At 35.8% G+C, this 19,126-nt stretch overlaps 1 protein-coding gene and 1 long non-coding RNA gene across 4 annotated transcripts; both read right to left on the bottom strand.

Annotated features, from left to right (window-relative positions):
• Nucleotides 1–1,093: 1,093 nt before the first annotated feature.
• On the bottom strand, nt 1,094–9,908 carry LOC132123998 (transcription factor AP-2-alpha-like). 3 transcript variants are annotated; one of them, XM_059534715.1, is made up of 7 exons: nt 9,779–9,908; nt 7,291–7,710; nt 6,296–6,347; nt 4,660–4,888; nt 4,367–4,485; nt 3,037–3,178; nt 1,094–2,425 (listed from the first exon to the last, which is right to left on the bottom strand). In XM_059534715.1, exons 1-7 carry the CDS (start codon nt 9,821–9,823, stop codon nt 2,137–2,139), a joined length of 1,296 nt encoding a protein of 431 aa, XP_059390698.1. In that variant the 5' UTR covers nt 9,824–9,908; the 3' UTR covers nt 1,094–2,136. The 3 variants fall into 3 exon arrangements, with proteins under 3 accessions (XP_059390698.1, XP_059390700.1, XP_059390699.1); XM_059534717.1 differs by lacking the exon at nt 9,779–9,908 and adding an exon at nt 8,862–9,008; XM_059534716.1 differs by lacking the exon at nt 9,779–9,908 and adding an exon at nt 8,227–8,688.
• Nucleotides 9,909–17,717: 7,809 nt separating this feature from the next.
• LOC132124500 (uncharacterized) lies at nt 17,718–18,300 on the bottom strand. Its single transcript, XR_009426768.1, has 2 exons — nt 18,199–18,300; nt 17,718–17,975 (listed from the first exon to the last, which is right to left on the bottom strand). It is a non-coding gene; the product is annotated as an uncharacterized LOC132124500 (long non-coding RNA).
• Nucleotides 18,301–19,126: the final 826 nt, after the last annotated feature.

Here is a 19,126-nt window from a genome sequence, read left to right on the forward strand (position 1 = left end):
ACCTGCTGCTGCACTGTTCATTGCAATTATTCCAAGGACATAGTAAGGATCCGTTCAAGGTTTTTTTTTACAATTGCATCTGAGTCGAACAGACTAAGCACAGAAAGAAGAAGAAGAAAAAAGATGATGATTATTTTTTCTTATTATTAATAAATGGCCAATATTGTGCAGGCATCTCTTTTATAGCGCCATGACAGACGTCTGCTGACTGCTGTAGGCTACATGACCATAATTCAGCAAATCAAGCAAGCTCCAATGGAGATTGATTTCCAGGCGAATGTTATCAATTAACAATCAAACTCTGTTTGAATCCGAGTTATGCAATGTATAAAATAACCATACGTGTTCCTGCATGACATTATCTGCAGGTGTACCCAATGACTAGACGAAATTGGAAGAGTAAAATTACGACATGCATACTGCTTTTCGTTTTAACGCTTAAGTGCCATGCCCACAATTTTGTTCAAACGAACCGTAAACTTATTTCAGCGAACTATGGATCTGCATTTTAATGACGGAAATATTTAGCATATAAATAGTGTTTAGAAGTAATGTGACGTCTACAAATAAAGGCATGAAAATCTATATCTGACTGATTTAAAGAGCGCTCTTGCTCCAGGGATAAAACTACACACATTCACTTCAAACACGAAAGAGAATTCATTGTTTTCTGTGTCATTTGACTTGGCAAAAAGCTCCTTGCCATATTTCAGCGGACCTATACTTCGAACTAAGAGTTTATTATTATTATTATTATTATTATTATTATTATTACATTTGAGAGAAACAATGGTTTCAGTTGCTTATTGCATAGATCAATCGTCAAGGGAGAGTTAAACTCAATTACAGTAACTGCCAACTGCTGAATAAAAAAAGAGAGGGGGAGCGAGCGAGCGAAAGAGGAATACATCGCACCAAGCAGTGAATAAAAAAAGGAACGAATAAAATGTTTATTTTATTTTATTTTATTTTATTTTATTGGCAAAAAAGAACTACAATAGGCTACATTAACAGGCATGGGAGCTATTGCCAGCACAGGTTTATACAATAAAGATAAAACCGCCTCCAATTTAGACAGTGGCCACACAAGATATCAGATGATCCCAAATGTTGAATTTATTTTAAAATGGGAAGAAAAGGAAGAAGAATTTGTAAGACAATATCCATTTATTGCTCTTGTGGTGCGTTGAGGGAAGAACAAGAGGTGATTAGCACAACACATAAAAAGCTTGTATAAAAACAAGAAGATATAAACACAAAAGCATCGCCGGGGTCTTTGCAATGACCTTTTTCGATCTAAAACTGAATGGCATAAGGATAATATATAAAGAAATTGATGTTTGTTTCTTTTAAATTTGTTCACTTCCTTCAGTGTCGCCTCAACATGCTACAAAAGGGCTAAATTGAAATATCCCAGAGAAGAATATGCCAAACTTCTGTTTTCTAAGAACCATAAAATCACATGAAGAACTAAGCGAATATTCAAACCCACTAAAACTGGAGGCACCAGATAAATAAAATAAAAAAAGAAGTAGTTTGAACAGACGTACCATATTTACAATTCCCATTAAATTACACATAAATAAATATGTACATACATGAACACAGATTCCCTTATATAACCGTGAATCGTGTTGAATTTCAAGTTTCTCACTTGGTCAAGTGAAAAGTCAGGCTTGAAGTCATGGCATGGAGCTGTAGATTTATTTCAGGTTCATTATTCACAATACTGATAAAAAATAAAATAAAATCATCTTCCTTTTTCAGCTTCTTGTCACATGGATACAATCGTAAATGATTGTAAGATCATTTCGTACAATCGATTACAATCGTACAGAGGGGATGAACCGCTGAACTCATACAAAGGGAGTTCATGAAAAGTCCTTCCGTGGCAGATCTATAATCCTTTCATTGGCATACTGCTTTATTTTTAAAGAAATGCCTTGTCCACGAATCCCAAGTTGAACTGTATATATATATATATATATATATATATATATATATATATATATATATATATATATATAAAGTTTCATAGTGTCAAGCTCTGGAGGTGCTGCGTTCAGTGTTTCATCTTGATCTCTAGTGTTTGCTATATATGTATTTTGCCATCAATTGGGATGTGGTAGTCGGACATCACTTTCTGTGCTTTTCGTCTTTGTCACCCCCCTTCAACCCCGTCTCATTGTGGCTGTTAGGATTGTTGTTCAGGTAGATTTTGTCCATGGCTTTAATGCCCTCCGTCAGATAGTTCTGCAGCGCCGTAAGGGCCGCGCACATGGCTGGAGTCCCGAATCCGTGGGAAATAAGACCGAAGTGGGTCAAACAGCTCTGAATCCCAGGCTCAAGAATTGGCTGTGGACGTGAATTCCCCAAAGGTGAGCGGTCTTGAGAGAGCAGGTCCATGAACTCTTTGCAGATTTGTCTAGAAGGAGACAAAATACAGGATGTGTGTCAGGATGAAGCTAATTACACTTGAAGGTATGAAGTCAGAATTAAAACTGTGCTTCATTAACACAGTATTAAGACTGCTCCTTATGTGTCCCTTAATCGATGGCAGTGTCCATCACGAACATCTCAGTTATATGTCAGTAATATGTCAAATGGAGACGTAGAATTTAATCAGACTTCACCTACAAGTTAAGCTCTATGACTTTTAAAGAAGAGCGTCATGACACTAGGCTATTTTTTATTATTTATTTTATTTTTTATTTTTTTATGATTAATATATTTTAATTAAGAGTGGTGCGTATGTTTCTAGTTTTTTTTCTTCGTTCATTCATTCATTCACATTCATTCTTCAGTAAAAATACTTATTCGTTACTGGTTGCGAATAATGCACATATTGTATTTTACGACGCCACTTGTTTCCAAAATGCAGACATTGACTACAGCCATATGGCACCTGTGTATCTAGAGGAAAGCAATTTTCAATGTGTTGTTAAATAGCCTACAACACGACAATTATCGAAAAACAAATTATGCTGTCATAAACAATGAAATTAGCGTTGACATCTAAATAATTTCAGCACTTACTTCGTTGCCAATAACATGTTTTTTCTTTGGACTTGTTCATTTGGGTCGGAATGCTGTCGGTTCATGTATTCAGCTGCTGCCTTGGCTGGAAACTCAGTCTCGCATACATAACCAAAATCTCTGGCCAGATGCACCGCTTCGCCTAGAAGAAAATGAGAGTCAGTGTAGCATGTTACTGCAATATAATGTAGAGTAATCTACAATTTAACATTTTTCATAAGTGTCTTCTAATTAATGCCTCGGCCCTTGAGCAGGACATCAATTCTGACATCGTTCATGCATCAAAATGTGCCTCACCAAATGAGAACACCATACTATAAATGACAGATTGTCATTGATTCGTGATCCTTTTATCAATATTAGAAGGATGCTATGTATAAAAATCTAAAAAGTAAACCTTCTTATAGGCTACGTTAGCCATGTAAAATAGTTTACTAGATATGTGTGTTTGCCTTTCTTCTTCTTCCTCTTCTTCTTCTCCTCCTCCTTTCTTTCTTTCTTTCTTTTTTTCTGTCTTTCTGTCTTTGGTTTTAATTTCCTGAAACAGTTGGATTTTTACTGCGAGCCTTCCTTTCATAAACCCAGAATCCAGAAGAACGTATGGGCCTATCACCATCAAAGCTCAACGCTACTAAACTGCTTTCCATAAAATGGAGTAAATCATAAACAATAACAGCACTTCAGAAGCCAGTGTCCTCCGACTAAATCAGCGCATGCTTGCTTGTCCACCACCCCGCCCCCTCACCCTTATCTCGCAGGAATCACACATTTCTTCAGGCTCATTACCATACAAGACTAAATTTCAATGAAGCGCGATGAATATTACATTCAGTCTTCAGCGGCAATGATTAACATGAACCAATGAACCGTCTCCAGCTTTCACCTTTAAAATCCATGGCACACCAAATACCACTGCACGAAATAATCACCTTCAACTTTGCAAGTAAAATGGATTTATTCAATAGCAATGGTATCTTCGCTGTGCAAGATAATTAACTAATTTATATTTTATAATAGCCTTTCATCCTGCAGGTCAACTGCATCAAGCAGGCAAGGATAAAATCCACACATAATAATAATAATAATAATAATAATAACTTGTCATACTGATTACGGTTGTGGTGCCATATATCCAGCGACTATTATAAGTTTGTTTTCAAAATTGTGTCTCTGGAATCCGTTCTCTTTTATTTTATCCTTCAGTTTTGTTGCTTGTAAGACAAACTTTCTCCTTTTCACGGATGAATGTAATCTGATTTAGAATGGCTTTCATGTGGCAGCAAATAAACACCTGCTTTATTAAAAAATGTATATTTATCAGGAAACTTACCTTCGACCAGTGATGTCAAGAGTGTAACATTGGCAGCTTTGCGCCTTCCTGCTGGTAGATTTAATCCGATTTTATCTAGTTTTTCTCTTAAAGATCTTCCGCCATTCTTAGATTTGGCCCTTTGAAGTAAATTACAAAAATTGTATTAAATGTTATTACACATGCTGTAATTATGTTATAATTTATTATCTTACTGCTATTTATGATATATGCTATACATTATACATGCTATATATTTACATATCACTTGATAATATATAACTACTTATGCATGCAATAGATGTCCAGCTCACCTTCTCAAAACCCCGCCAAGCAGGGAAGCATTAAGGCACTCCGGCGGAGAAAGCCTTCTCTGCACCTCCGCTACTGTGACTTTGTATTTTGACGTTGAGCTAAGAAGAGACAGACGACCCGGAACCGAACAGAATACTTCGTTTGGGTTTACCACACCTCCAAAAAGCCCGTCTTTATTTATTGGTATGGCAGATATATTGCTGTTGTTTTTGGATATGGAAACAGGACCTTAAAAAAAGGGGAAAAAATTAATTGCTATGCAGCAGGCAACTTTTGAGTAAGATTAGACATATGCGTTTATATGCACATCATCTCGCACGCCTATGTGGAATCAAAGGTAGATACCACAGCAATAGCTTTTCATTCAGCTCATGAATGTACTGCTGCAATATGCCCCAAGTAATGAAGTGGCCCAGGCATCAGAATATTTCATATTCGAAATGGTGACTCCACACTAAGCTCGGAGAATATTAGGCTACAGCTAAACAAGCATGGCATAGCCTCAAATTTTCCACTAAACTGTTCAGTGTAGCTGTTATTTGTTGGAATTCATAAAACAGAAACTGATAAACGGAGAGAGAGAGAGAGAGAGAGAGAGAGAGAGAGAGAGAGAGAGAAGTGGCATAATCCACGGAAATGTTTATAAACATATGTATTTTTACTATTGCATTTTTACTATTATTTAAATAGTAATAATAATAATAATAATAATAATAATAATAATAATAATAATAATAGACCTAATGCATTTTACTTCAATACTCTCGGAAAATAAAACTGCGTATTATTTCTTATTATTACAAGCTAGTTCTAATCTCTAAACAGTCGGTAATAGCCACACAACCACATGAATGACACCCACAAATCCTAAATACACACACTCAGGCTCACACAAGAGCGCTTACAAATAAGTGTTCAGGCCTAAATCATGCAGCAGCACCCGTTGTTTCTTTATGTGCTAACCGGAAACAAAAGCACAGGCATTAGCCTACTGGATGGATCACTAGTGACATTAATTGCTCAGGGGAGACTAATAGAGACAAGAGGAGTTAAACGAACTGTATGCGCAACGTGTATTTTTATGGATTTATACATGGTGCATGAAATTTAACGTCAAATCTTTGAAGAAAATCAAATCTAACCACAGCGCACGTAAATATGAGAAAATAATTCGATCTCAACACACTCATTCTCATGCAGCCTTGACCATCTGCGATCCGAACGAAACAAAGAGACACGTAATTGCAAAATAATGACATATACTGAAATGTACACAGTAGGCATATGTTTAATTTACTTCAACAAATGTGTTTCATAGTAAACTAAGTCTCTACGCGCCTTTCTCATATCATCTTTGAATGAAACATTCAGCATATTTAATTATGGCTACCATTTTAAATTTAGTCACAGACTAAGTCATGCTAAGTCATGTACCGTCCTATTAACACACATATAATACACAAATAACATACATATAATATACGAACGTTTGGTTAAAATGGTTTGTGCCTTATCGTCAGGCTATCTCAAGGCCTAAAAATTAACCTGATCTGTCTCACAGCAAGCACGGATAGACTTTACGAGCGGAGAGCTGCTAGTGGAAGCACGTACGGTATTTGGGAGGAAATTGCTTACCTTTCTTGATTACAGTTTGGTCTGGGATGTGAATTCCTTGATCTTCAACATGCTGTAAAGATCAAAAAGCATATTAATAATGATCAAAAAGTAAAAAAAACATCGTAATTTTTGCAAACGAAATTAAGTGCAATTCAAAGAGAAAATGCACAAAACTTTAAATAGTTGGCTATTTTTATTGATTAATGACCCATATTAATTACGTCTGTAGCCTACTGTTTAAACTATCTGTTTAAAATAACAAAAGCTTAAATTATATTTTTATATCATAAAATATAATAATAGTAAATAGGTTTATTTGAGTTGTATCTACCCAGAAAATAAACAAGGGGAACGTATAAAGCATGCAGTTATGGTAGGACAGAGAATTTTGTCCAGACTCGATTCGTCAGATCCCTTCAGCAGGCACAATGCAATCGAATCACTAAGGAAAAGGGGTCAGCCAAGAATCACATCCTAAAATGACAGATATTTTGGAGGGGGGGGGGGGGGGGTACTTTATATTATTTTTAATTATTATTGTTATTACTCGTCTGTCGTTTAACACAGAATTTTACATAACATACATGGTCCACCCTAAATTGTTTTCCTTACAAAACATGCTACGTTTATCATAAGCCATCAAGGCAAAAAAAAAAAAAAAATCGAACATAACTGATATTTACATGCAAATAGGCCTATAGCCTACATTTAAATAGTATGTTTACGTTCACACGACAATTTAAAAACTTCCACATTTTTACTAACTTTACCAATTTATCAATTCATTCTGTTGTGCGTTAATATAATATATTAAATAAAATAACAACTTAAATAAGAATTATATAATTCTTATAACATAATTATATAATTATATATTAGGCCTATATATTTAAATATATGACACGATATTGGACTGTCCGAGATTCTTCCAAGAATAGTGCCAGCAGTAAATCCGAATAATGGCGTTGGAGTATGAAGGTTATATATTATAAGATTTAAGCTTTTCTCTTTACCTGAACATCTTCTAAAGAGTGAGGTATTCCGTGGATAGGGATTGAATCAGTGAGTCCAGTCTCAATGCCGTGACCAGAGGGAAGTAGCACTTCTCTGCGGTACTCTCTGCACAACTGATGCGTTAACCCGCGGTGCTGGTGCAGCAGGCTGTTCTCCTGACTCTGCCGCTGGCCGGGCCAGCCCGGGTGCTGTGTCTGAGGCTGGGCGTGCAGTGAATTGATGGAGTACGGGTCATTAACGTGAGAGTAAGGGTCCTGAGACTGCGGGTAGATGGGCTGGTAGGGTGGCGGAAAGTATGGAGGCTGGAAGTCTGAGTTAGGCGTGTGAGAGAGCGGAGGAGCGCTGGTGTACGGAGACTGGCCCACGCTGCCTAGTTGGGGTAAACGGGTTGTGCCATTGCTGGTCCCGTCATGGCGATCCTTGGGAGAAAGAAAGATACAGTGCTTTTTTAGTCCTGTTATATACATACACACACACACACACATTTATACACATATTATATATATTTCATTTCTTTTTGTATTATTATTATTATTATTATTATTATTATTTTATTTTATCAACAGAAAACCGAACATGCCTTTGATTTGGTCAAGAACAAAAATATAAAAAAAACGACAACACTACATTAAAATTAGAATAATATCAATAGCCTATAGAATAAGCGAATGTTTTATACTACATTCAAATGTACATCGATTGTTTGGTATTCATTCAGCAATTAAAGATCCTACCAAGAGTCAGATAAAAATAATCAGAGCTCACATTAAGTAAGAAGTCTTTGTAGTAGCATTTGATGCTACCAATAACCGCTTGCATGATGGAACAAACAAAACGACCAGATTAAAAAAAATAACGATACTAAATAAAAAACAAACAATCGGAGAGTAAATGTGGAGCGCAGTCTTCAAATTTTACTCCCGACAGTCACTCACCATCGCGGAAAAACTGTGCACTAACATCAGAGAGGATTTCCGAGGACTTCAAAAGACAAGAATTTCAGAGGGACAAGACGAAAATGAACGTGCAAATTAAATAAAGCCAGTGATAATTGTAGGGCGAGGTGGCGGTGGCCAGCGTTCAAATAAATCATTAATCCATCACAATCTGGGTAAATTCCCACTGTTCTTCATCTGCTCTTTAGATGCAATGATTTTCTCTAAAGTTTCTTAGATCCCCTTGGCGTCTCCAGGCTCTGTCAGCGAACTGTTCCCTCGCTTGAGCTCATGTTAGCACAGATCTTCCTCTTCCTCTGCACTCTTAATAGTTTAGATATTCATGACTTAATATTACACGAATACCTAATAAGAGAAGAATGGTCGTAAATCGAGCGTGAAGCGAGGAAGCAACTCAAGGCAGACTGCACTAAATGACGTCCATTGAATGGGGAATCAGTATATCTAATCAGAGATGAGGAGAGAGTGAGTGGGTGAGAGAGGGAGAGAGAGACAAAAGAGGGACATTCTTCTGCGTCTGACGAATCAGAGAGGGGTGTACATTTTAAAAAGGTTCGAGGGCAAGCAAAAGTGAAATAAAACAGAACGAGGGGGGAGAACACAAGGAAGGAAACAATGTGCCCCTCTGATTCTGGTGAAAATCCAGCAAACGCTGAGGGCATCTGGGCTGGCACATTTTTACTGTTCACTGGATGCTCGTCTACCTCATTGTTTTTCACATTAGTCTTCGTCTGTTCCTGCTCCATGGCCCACTATCCATCCCTCACCACGAATTTAACTGCGGTCAAGACACAGCAACACACGCCGATGCAACTTAACTCACCACCAGAACAAATATTCAACCAACTTTACGTGTGTATACTCATCCTACACACTTCCCTCTAAGCTTTCATATCATACGCGATTATTATGGAACGGAAAGTAATTAGCTATGTATTACAATTAATGCAAGTCTGTGCGTTCGAGAATAACGAACTCACGCTGACACGCCGAGTGCAGAGTTTCTTTCCTTATCATGGCGTATGATTCTCCGGAAACGAGCGAAAACACGTTTTACTGGCTTCGCCACTATTTAAATATATTAGGCTACTGCATTCACCAAACAAATCATGTCAAATATGAGGGGAGAGACAAGTAAGAACTTAAAAAAATAATTTGACAAATAGGCCTACGTTTATTTTAAAACGAAATTATCCACTGTAATTAATGTGTTTGATTATTACCTTTGATTATTACATTTCGATATTACAACTGTTTAAGTTTGTTTTTTTGTTGTTTTTGTTCGTAAGCCTACATAAATTCTACAGGCATTTAATACGTGATACGTGTTTTTATTATTAATGTGTTGAAAATTACATGTTTTCTGAATCATGCAGTATTGTAGTATGTTATTTATCACTTGTTCCTGTGTTAAATGAAATGGTACACACAGCAAGAAAAAAATTAATGCAAATAAAAGCTTAAATGCCGTTCAGAATTATGGCAAATATCATGCAATAATTTGTATTAAAAGCCTGGTTAACCCGCTTACCTCGCAGTCTTCATATTTAATATTATCAGTTAATTTCCAAAGCATTTTCTTTGGTTGTGGATAGAGTGAAGTGAGCCTTCGCTTGAGTTTGACACAGTGCACAAGGCTCGAGCTGCGCGCGCTCAGATCTCCCTCTAATGGTGGGAGAGAGAGACTCGAGCTCTACTGTAAAAACCTCATTAGCATATCAAGAGACCAAAGTCAATGAATATACACAGGTAGAAACTGTAACGAGAATTCCAGTAAGAATACCTTTGCTTACCTTTGTATTTAAAAGGAAACTGTAAATACAGGGGTTAATATCAGAGGTGAAGAAGGACTTCACCTTTTCATTTGAATTATTCATCCAATTGGATTAATTCAGAGCGGAATTAATAGGCCAAGAATAGTATGAAAAATTAAAAATATTTCTCTTTTTTATATTTCTTTATATATATATATATATATATATATATATATATATATATATATATATATATATATATATATATATATATATATATAACAGGCATACATGTATTCTCATACATGCATTCGTCAAGAAGTTCTGCGTTTTCGAATCTAAAACCCAAGAGCAGCCTTTAAAATATATATTGAGTAATGCTAAACTGCTGCAGCATGCTCGTGATTTAGTGGGCAAAACCACATTGATTCCAGTCTTACAGCTGTAAACTGTTGTTTTAGTCCTATAGTGAGACTTGGCCTGTGAAATACTCTCAATAGTGTTATGTAAAAAAAGTCGATTCTTCAGTAGGTATACATCTATTTAGTGTCTGTATCGGCACAATTTGATAAATGTAAATAATTAACACAACAACATGGCTTGTTAAATGTGAATGAGGTCAGGAGACAGGTCGCCGAGTCTACAGTAAGGCGTTGTCTCTCTCTTATCTTCATTACCATTTTTGGTGGGGTGAGTCCAGTTGTCATTAATGAGAGGCCTAAAGAAACTAAGACACAATGACGATTAAGACAGGCAGTGAAACGCGCAATAGAAATGGATGGGTGTGCTGCATTATTGTTCGCTGCTTATTGATTGGGGGTCCGCATGATTGAAATCGCACGAAAGAAAGGCAGAACTTCATTCTTAGCACTATTTGTCAATTTTCCATGTGGGAAAATTGTCCATTCACAATATTCGTATCTAAATGAACACTGTCTGTCAGTTGGTTTTGTATTCGAAAAAAATAAATAATTGATCCACGTTTATTTTCAGATTTTCTTTTTTGTTCAGTTTATTTTTTATAATGACATAATGTGCCAAATCGAATTGACAAAAATTACACATTGTGTCTTATTGCATTATTGCAAAGTATATAGAGAAAATAATAAATAAATTTCCCGTTTATGTTACTATAGGACAAAGTGTTATGTAGGCATGTACAAAATAACCAAATTGGAAAAATGTCGGAAATGAGTGTCAGAAAAATAAAAAATATATTCCACCAGTGAGCAAAATTAAATAAACTGTCTGCGTAGGCTATCCAATATCTAACAATATATTTTTACTTTCTCACCAGCCACCCCGAGAGTGCTTTATTTAAAAGAAAATTTATCATGAGATTTATTTTTATTATTATTGTTGTTGTTGTCGTATTTCACCGCTGTCTCGCCTTTGCATACTCTTACCGTCTCAAACTTAAAACTACCTTCGTGAACTACAGATTTTGTGTGTAGCATTTTATTTACATTGGTTAATGACTAATTACTGTCCGGAAAAAGTTCTGAACAGCAACTGTGTATAAGATTTAATTCTCACTAAAAAACAAAAGTAAAAACGTGCACATTCATCACCCTCATTTGCCTGCCAAGAACGTACCTGCCAGTCTCCCATTTTGCCCATTAATGACATTCTTGTGTCTTCTTTCTGAATGTGGTAAAAAAAAAAAATGCAATTTACCTGAACAAAATCTACTCACCTGGCAAAAAAACAGCCTCACGGGGCATGCGCTCTGCTATAGCCTATGGGCACGTGTAAGGCAACAATAAAAGATAAAAGCAGTCCTGAGATTCCTGCTGCACATTAGCATGAGAAGAAAGCAGCTTTATTAACCTCCAGTTTTAAGTGTCAACATGTTAAAACTGAATATTATGCAGTCAGCATGCATACAAGTGTGTTTGCACCTTGTGTTTTTGTATGATAGACCTACTGCACAGTTACATTCGTTGTCCTAAAAATAAAAGGTGTTTTATCATTTTAAACTTATAAAAGGTAGCACTGTAGTAATATATATTTTTACTTTAGATTTTATTTTACTCATTCAAGACATCGGTTAGTTCTTGATTAATATCAGTGTTGACAAGACTACTGACTATTTTATTAATTTTATTTGTTATTTTTTTTTTTTTTTTTTTACACCAAGCATTACATGTGAGTGACAATTTCTGGGTTAGAAAATAGTGTTATGTATAGTCGCTCCTTCTAAATCACCTGAAGTTCTCCGGCGCCCTCTTTTGGAAAACAGTAGATAGGCCACCCACTTGTAGGCTAGTAAGTCAGCAGGAGTCAGACCTTAGTATTCAACGTTTCAACCTGTCACTTTAATATTTTAATAATAGGCCAGTTATAGGCATTTTTCTCTTATGTTTACAATGGAGCCTCAAAATAGCTCTAATTTGATATAAATTATATTTATGAACACACTTTTAACTGGGATTTAAAGGTATTGGAAACACAATTCAATAAAACATTAAACTTCATATTTACAGTATGTTTCTCGTTTGGTCATCTGGCGCCATCTAACGGTGTTTTTTTTAAACTGCAACAGCATTACGATTTACTTTATTAATGTGGATTGCAGTTGTGGTACTGTATGAGGAAGGACCTTAGCCCTTTCTTGTTTGTAATGGTGATTGTCAGGCTAACTATGATGTTCGTGGATGATATTGTGATTTGAAGTGAGAGTAGAGAACAAGAGGTGAAGACCGAGTACAAATGGAAGAGATGGCAGCATAGTGGCAAAGTTAAAAGGAGCTGAAGTGGTGAAGGTGAATGAATTTAAATACTAGGGATCAGATATCTAAAAGTAATGGAGAGTGCGGTAGAGAAGTAAACAGGAAGAGTTAAGTTAAGTGTAAGTGAAGGGGAAAATTTGCAAGATGGTACTGAAACCAGTTGTTGTGTGTTTGGAGATGGTGGCACTAAAAAAATAAAATTAAAAAAAAAATAATAATAATAAGAAAGAAATTAAAAAACAAGGAGCTGGATGTAGCAGAGATAAAGATGCTGCAATTTTCTTTGGGGGAGACAAGAATGGACAGGATCAGAAATGAACATATTAGAGGGACAGCGAAGGTAGGACAGTTTGTAGACAAAGTTATAGAGACAAGATTAAGATGTTTTGGGCATGTGCATAGTATGATATATGATACATAGATGCAGGGTATTTTGGGAGAAGAGTGTTGAAGATGGAGCAGGAGGAAAAGAGGAAGACCAAAGAAGAGATTCTTTGATGTGGTGATGGAGGACATGAGGGTGGTTGGTGTGACTGAGGAAGACAGAGAAAAATGAAGACAGATGATCCGTTGTAAGATGACCTCTAATCAGGAGAGGCTGAAAGAAGAAGAATTTGGATTAAAAAAGACAAAACAAGATTAGGTCATGTTTATTTACTTTTATTTTTAAAGTACCTTGTTGGATACTTGTTTAAAACTATATATATATATATATATATATATAGAGAGAGAGAGAGAGAGAGAGAGAGAGAGACAGAGAGAGAGAGAGAGAGAGAGAGAGAGAGAGAAAGAGAGATTAAAATAAAATAAAAATTAAATTCACAATGAAAAATTGCATAGAATACACAATCAGACCACTCAAAAAAAAAAAAAAATATATATATAATGAATATGATTTGAAATATTAATTTAGATTTGTTTGTATAAAAATCTAATATAATATTAAAATATAAATATCATATATTTTTTATTCAACATTAAATGATTGAATATTTACACATTTCTGAACAATAACATTTTCTTTTTTTTCCTTTTTTTTCTTATTAACTAGTAAAACTACACTCTAAAAACTGATGGGTTGAAAACAACCCAATTTAGGTTATTTTGGCCACCCAGCGCTGGGTCAAAAAGGGACGAACCCAACGCTGGGTTATTTTAACCCAACCAGTTGGGTTGTTATTTTTAACCTAAGATGCTGGGTTGCTTTTTATGGTTTAAAATTACTACATTGCAGGGTTTCAAAAACCAGAGCTGGAGTTTTTTATCACTGTATTTCAGAAGCAAACCGACTTTATTTAGAAAATGTTCGATTTCATTTTGCATGTAATCAGGGCCGTAGCTAGGCTTTGCGAGGCCCAGGTGAAGGTTGTACCAGTGGGCACTGTTTGAAATTGTTTAATTTGTATGTTCGTTCATTTTTATTTATTTGTGCTACTTACACAATGTTTAAGTTTTTTTCAAGTTTGTAGGTGTCCAGGTACAGAAACCGAATAATTAAATGCAAAATAGAAATGGATAGTCTTCGATGTTTTTTATTTACACAACTATCGATACTTTGTTTACCAATTACCAAGCAATGCGTAATTTTGTAAAGTCTGTGGCGTGAAAAGGTTGCATTAGCATTTCTGAAAAAAAACACATAAGCAATACATGGTGCTTTATAAGGTGCTGAATAATTTTTGGTCCCAATTTTATATATATATACAACCCGAATTCCGGAAAAGTTGGGACGTTTTTTAAATTTTAATAAAATGAAAACTAAAGGAATTTCAAATCACATGAGCCAATATTTTATTCACAATAGAACATAGATAACGTAGCAAATGTTTAAACTGAGAAATTTTACACTTTTATCCACTTAATTAGCTCATTTAAAATTTAATGCCTGCTACAGGTCTCAAAAAAGTTGGCACGGGGGCAACAAATGGCTAAAAAAGCAAGCAGTTTTGAAAAGATTCAGCTGGGAGAACATCTAGTGATTAATTAAGTTAATTGATATCAGGTCTGTAACATGATTAGCTATAAAAGCTTTGTCTTAGAGAAGCAGAGTCTCTCAGAAGTAAAGATGGGCAGAGGCTCTCCAATCTGTGAAAGACTGCGTAAAAAAATTGTGGAAAACTTTAAAAACAATGTTCCTCAACGTCAAATTGCAAAGGCTTTGCAAATCTCATCATCTACAGTGCATAACATCATCAAAAGATTCAGAGAAACTGGAGAAATCTCTGTGCGTAAGGGACAAGGCCGGAGACCTTTATTGGATGCCCATGGTCTTCGGGCTCTCAGACGAGACTGCATCACTCATCGGCATGATTGTGTCAATGACATTACTAAATGGGCCCAGGAATACTTTCAGAAACCACTGTCGGTAAACACAATCCGCCGTGCCATCAGCAGATGCCAACTAAAGCTCTATCATGCAAAAAGGAAGCCATATGTGAACATGATCCAGAAGCGCCGTCGTGTCCTGTGGGCCAAGGCTCATTTAAAATGGACTATTTCAAAGTGGAATAGTGTTTTATGGTCAGACGAGTCCAAATTTGACATTCTTGTTGGAAATCACGGACGCCGTGTCCTCCGGGCTAAAGAGGAGGGAGACCTTCCAGCATGTTATCAGCGTTCAGTTCAAAAGCCAGCATCTCTGATGGTATGGGGGTGCATAAGTGCATACGGTATGGGCAGCTTGCATGTTTTGGAAGGCTCTGTGAATGCTGAAAGGTATATAAAGGTTTTAGAGCAACATATGCTTCCCTCCAAACAACGTCTATTTCAGGGAAGGCCTTGTTTATTTCAGCAGGACAATGCAAAACCACATACTGCAGCTATAACAACAGCATGGCTTCGTCGTAGAAGAGTCCGGGTGCTAACCTGGCCTGCCTGCAGTCCAGATCTTTCACCTATAGAGAACATTCGGCGCATCATTAAACGAAAAATACGTCAAAGACGACCACGAACTCTTCAGCAGCTGGAAATCTATATAAGGCAAGAATGGGACCAAATTCCAACAGCAAAACTCCAGCAACTCATAGCCTCAATGCCCAGACGTCTTCAAACTGTTTTGAAAAGAAAAGGAGATGCTACACCATGGTAAACATGCCCCGTCCCAACTATTTTGAGACCTGTAGCAGAAATCAAAATTGAAATGAGCTCATTTTGTGCATAAAATTGTAAACTTTCTCAGTTTAAACATTTGCTATGTTATCTATGTTCTATTGTGAATAAAATATTGTCTCATGTGATTTGAAAGTCTTTTAGTTTTCATTTTATTAAAATTTAAAAAACGTCCCAACTTTTCCGGAATTCGGGTTGTATATATATATATATATATATATATATATATATATATATATATATAGACAGGCAGACAGATAAATATCTATATATAATTTTTCAATTTCACTAGTAGTTCACTGTAAGAAGGTGTTTTGGGTATAATATGTCACAGTTTGCCTAATTTTGCTATACTCACATAAATGTATTCTAGTGTCCTGTACCTACTAGTAAAATTACACCTGGTGTCTGGATAGTTTTTGGTCTGACTGTGCATTAATTCATTTTAAAACCACATTCAGTCAAGAGCAGTGAGTGTTTTTCTTTCATTTTCTTGGATTAACATTACAGCAGCTATAGCTAAAATAGGCGCGACTGTGCATTTTTTTACTTCAGTTCTACAGTTCTCTACAGTTCTCTCTCCACCTTCAATACCATGACTTAGGTGCCCTTGAGCAAGGCATCGAACCCCCAACTGCTCCCCGGGCGCCGCAGCATAAATGGCTGCCCACTGCTCCGGGTGTGTGCTCACAGTGTGTGTGTGTGTTCACTGCTCTGTGTGTGTGCACTTCGGATGGGTTAAATGCAGAGCACAAATTCTGAGTATGGGTCACCGTACTTGGCTGAATGTCACTTCACTTTCACTTTTTTTTCACTTTCATTAATTCATGTTAAAACTACATTCAGTCAAGAGCAGTGAGTGTTTTTCTTTCATTTTCTTGGATTAACATTACAGCAGCTATAGCTAAAATAGGCGCGACTGTGCATTAATTCATGTTAAAACTACATTCAGTCAAGAGCAGTGAGTGTTTTTCTTTCATTTTCTTGGATTAAATTAGGCCTGGTCACTATAAGAGACGATGAACGCATCCAAAATATATTTTTTTTCCTCAACTGTTTACTTTCACTTTTTTTACTTGAAATTTTTTTCGAGCATACTTTCCAAGGCGGGTATTTTGACATATTTTGTATGTCAGCACAAGAGCAAAAAGAAGCAAATTCGGTGTTCAAGCGTTTTGAGAGACGCCTCTCTCTGCGTGAGCCCTGAACACCAGAACACCGCGGTACTGAACTTTTTGTTTGTTCAAATTGCGATTTGTATTTGTTCGTTCAGATGCAGGAGGGACTTCGAGGAGAGTTCAGAAGAGAGCTCGGTTCAATTCTACTGTCCATGATACGCGGCTCTCTCTCTTGCGCACCGACCACGAATTGAGTGTAAGGCTGTGGGAAACACTGCATTGCCTGGCTAAAATGAACCCAAATTGAGCTAGGCATTAAACCTACAAATCTTGTTCATTTTAAAAATCACTTTTACACACAAATAACAACTATCAAAAGGTAAATGTTTATTAAAAACAAGAGAAAAGTCAAAAAGTAACATGCATGTAAGAAGTAATGCAGAAAAGTATGGCATTAACAGCTATGGAGTTCCTAAATAAAGCATTGAACATTTGTTGAATATAACTTTTAAGATCAAATTGGACTTTGTTCAATTTTATATATTGTATAAAAATATACGAAAACACTATTATACAATAAATGTACAATTAGTTAAGTTCTTTACCAAATATTCTGGCATGACAGTACACAAATAAACCACAACATTAACATTGATATTATAACATTTAACAGACGTGTGTGTGAAAGAATGTGAGCATGTGTATAAATGACAGCGTGTAAACTCTTCTACTAAACAACACAGAACAAGCATTTAACATTGTTTTTACAAATTATACACTTACAGTTTGTTTTATAGTCCATAAATACAGATCATGCATCACTGTCAACTTTCATGATCTCTTTAGCATAACTGATGTAGTCATGAAGAAGCCCCATCAGCACAGCATGTGACATCTTCTACATCATCCAGGGCAGCATCCTCCTTTAAAACCACTGCTGCATCAGTTTAGGGGAAAGGACGTTCTCTTCTTTGAACAGCATTCATCCCAGTCACCACCTGTTCTTCATAAGTGGCCTAAAAAGAGAAAAACATTTGAAAAAAAAAGAAAACATTTAATTAAACTATCCATTTTCAGGTAAAGGTGTGTTCACACATGTAAGGATAGGTAAATAATCAGATTTAAAGTTTCAACACTTGGCAGCACTATTGTGAGGGCAGGTGATATTGTTTGAATAAATGTATAGCTTTCAAAAAGCTACTTTACTGAAACATTAAAACAGTCATGACATTCACATACCTCACAAATGTTCATGTATGCGGAGGGCTGCTCTTCTAAGGATTAGTTCACCAAAAAATAAAAATGGTCATAATTTACTCTCTCCATGTTGTTCCAGACCCATACAAACTCTGCTAATCTTTGGAACACAAATAGATATTTAATATTCTCTTAATTTTTGTCCTCCATTGCTAGTCTGGGAGACCAATATTTTATTTTAAACATGTTTGCTATCATATAATTTCAGATTTATTCATTTATAAATATCAGAATTAATTACTTCTACAATAACTCTGTAATAATGAGGCTTGAAAATACTGATTATCTAGACTATAAATGGATTAACAAAATTATGAGAAAATGAAAAAATATAATTTGTGTTGTAAGTCTTAATAAGTCTTATTGGTTTGGAATGATATGAGGGCAAGTAAATATTTTTTTGTGTGAACTTTTCCTTTAAAAAGGGAAGACCAAAAATGATGACTCTCCAAATCAGACAACTCCAAAGCTGGTTTGAGTTCTGCAATGAAAAACGCAGACATCAATGGTTTTAATGAAATGAGCACGTAATCACACTGTTGTTGCATCAAAGTGTGAAGTAAACTTGCAGGAGACAACAGAAACATTGATTTTTCTAATAATAAAAGAGTTCTCAAAAGAGTGATGCTCTCCTATGTCTCTGACTTTCAACATCTACAAAAACAAAACAAAAAATAAACATTATTTTACTCTTAGTAAAAAAAAAACTGATACTGAACTGATAACATGAAATTATGAAGTTTACTTGCCTTAAACTATCTTTCCCTCTCTTCCAAAGAAGCTGAGAAAATCTCCTCCTCACACAAGCAGACTTCTGTATCCTTAACTCCAAAGTTAGTGTGAGTTCTGCAAAGAAAAAAGGGACATCAATAGTTAAAATATGAACATGTAATCATACTGTTGTTGCATC

The sequence above is a fragment of the Carassius carassius genome, chromosome 42 (genome assembly GCF_963082965.1).
Source record: "Carassius carassius chromosome 42, fCarCar2.1, whole genome shotgun sequence".
Taxonomy (NCBI): Eukaryota; Metazoa; Chordata; class Actinopteri; order Cypriniformes; family Cyprinidae; genus Carassius; species Carassius carassius.

Excerpts from the sequence above, each read along its gene's own strand:
- LOC132123998 (XM_059534717.1), bottom strand. The coding sequence starts at position 8,993 with ATGGAGCAGGAACAGACGAAGACTAATGTGAAAAACAATGAGGTAGAC. Across the intron at positions 7,711-8,861 it reads CAGAATCAGAGGGGCACATT|GATCGCCATGACGGGACCAG; the intron begins GTTTCCTTCCTT and ends CTTTCTCCCAAG. Across the intron at positions 6,348-7,290 it reads ACTCTTTAGAAGATGTTCAG|CATGTTGAAGATCAAGGAAT; the intron begins GTAAAGAGAAAA and ends TGATCTTTACAG.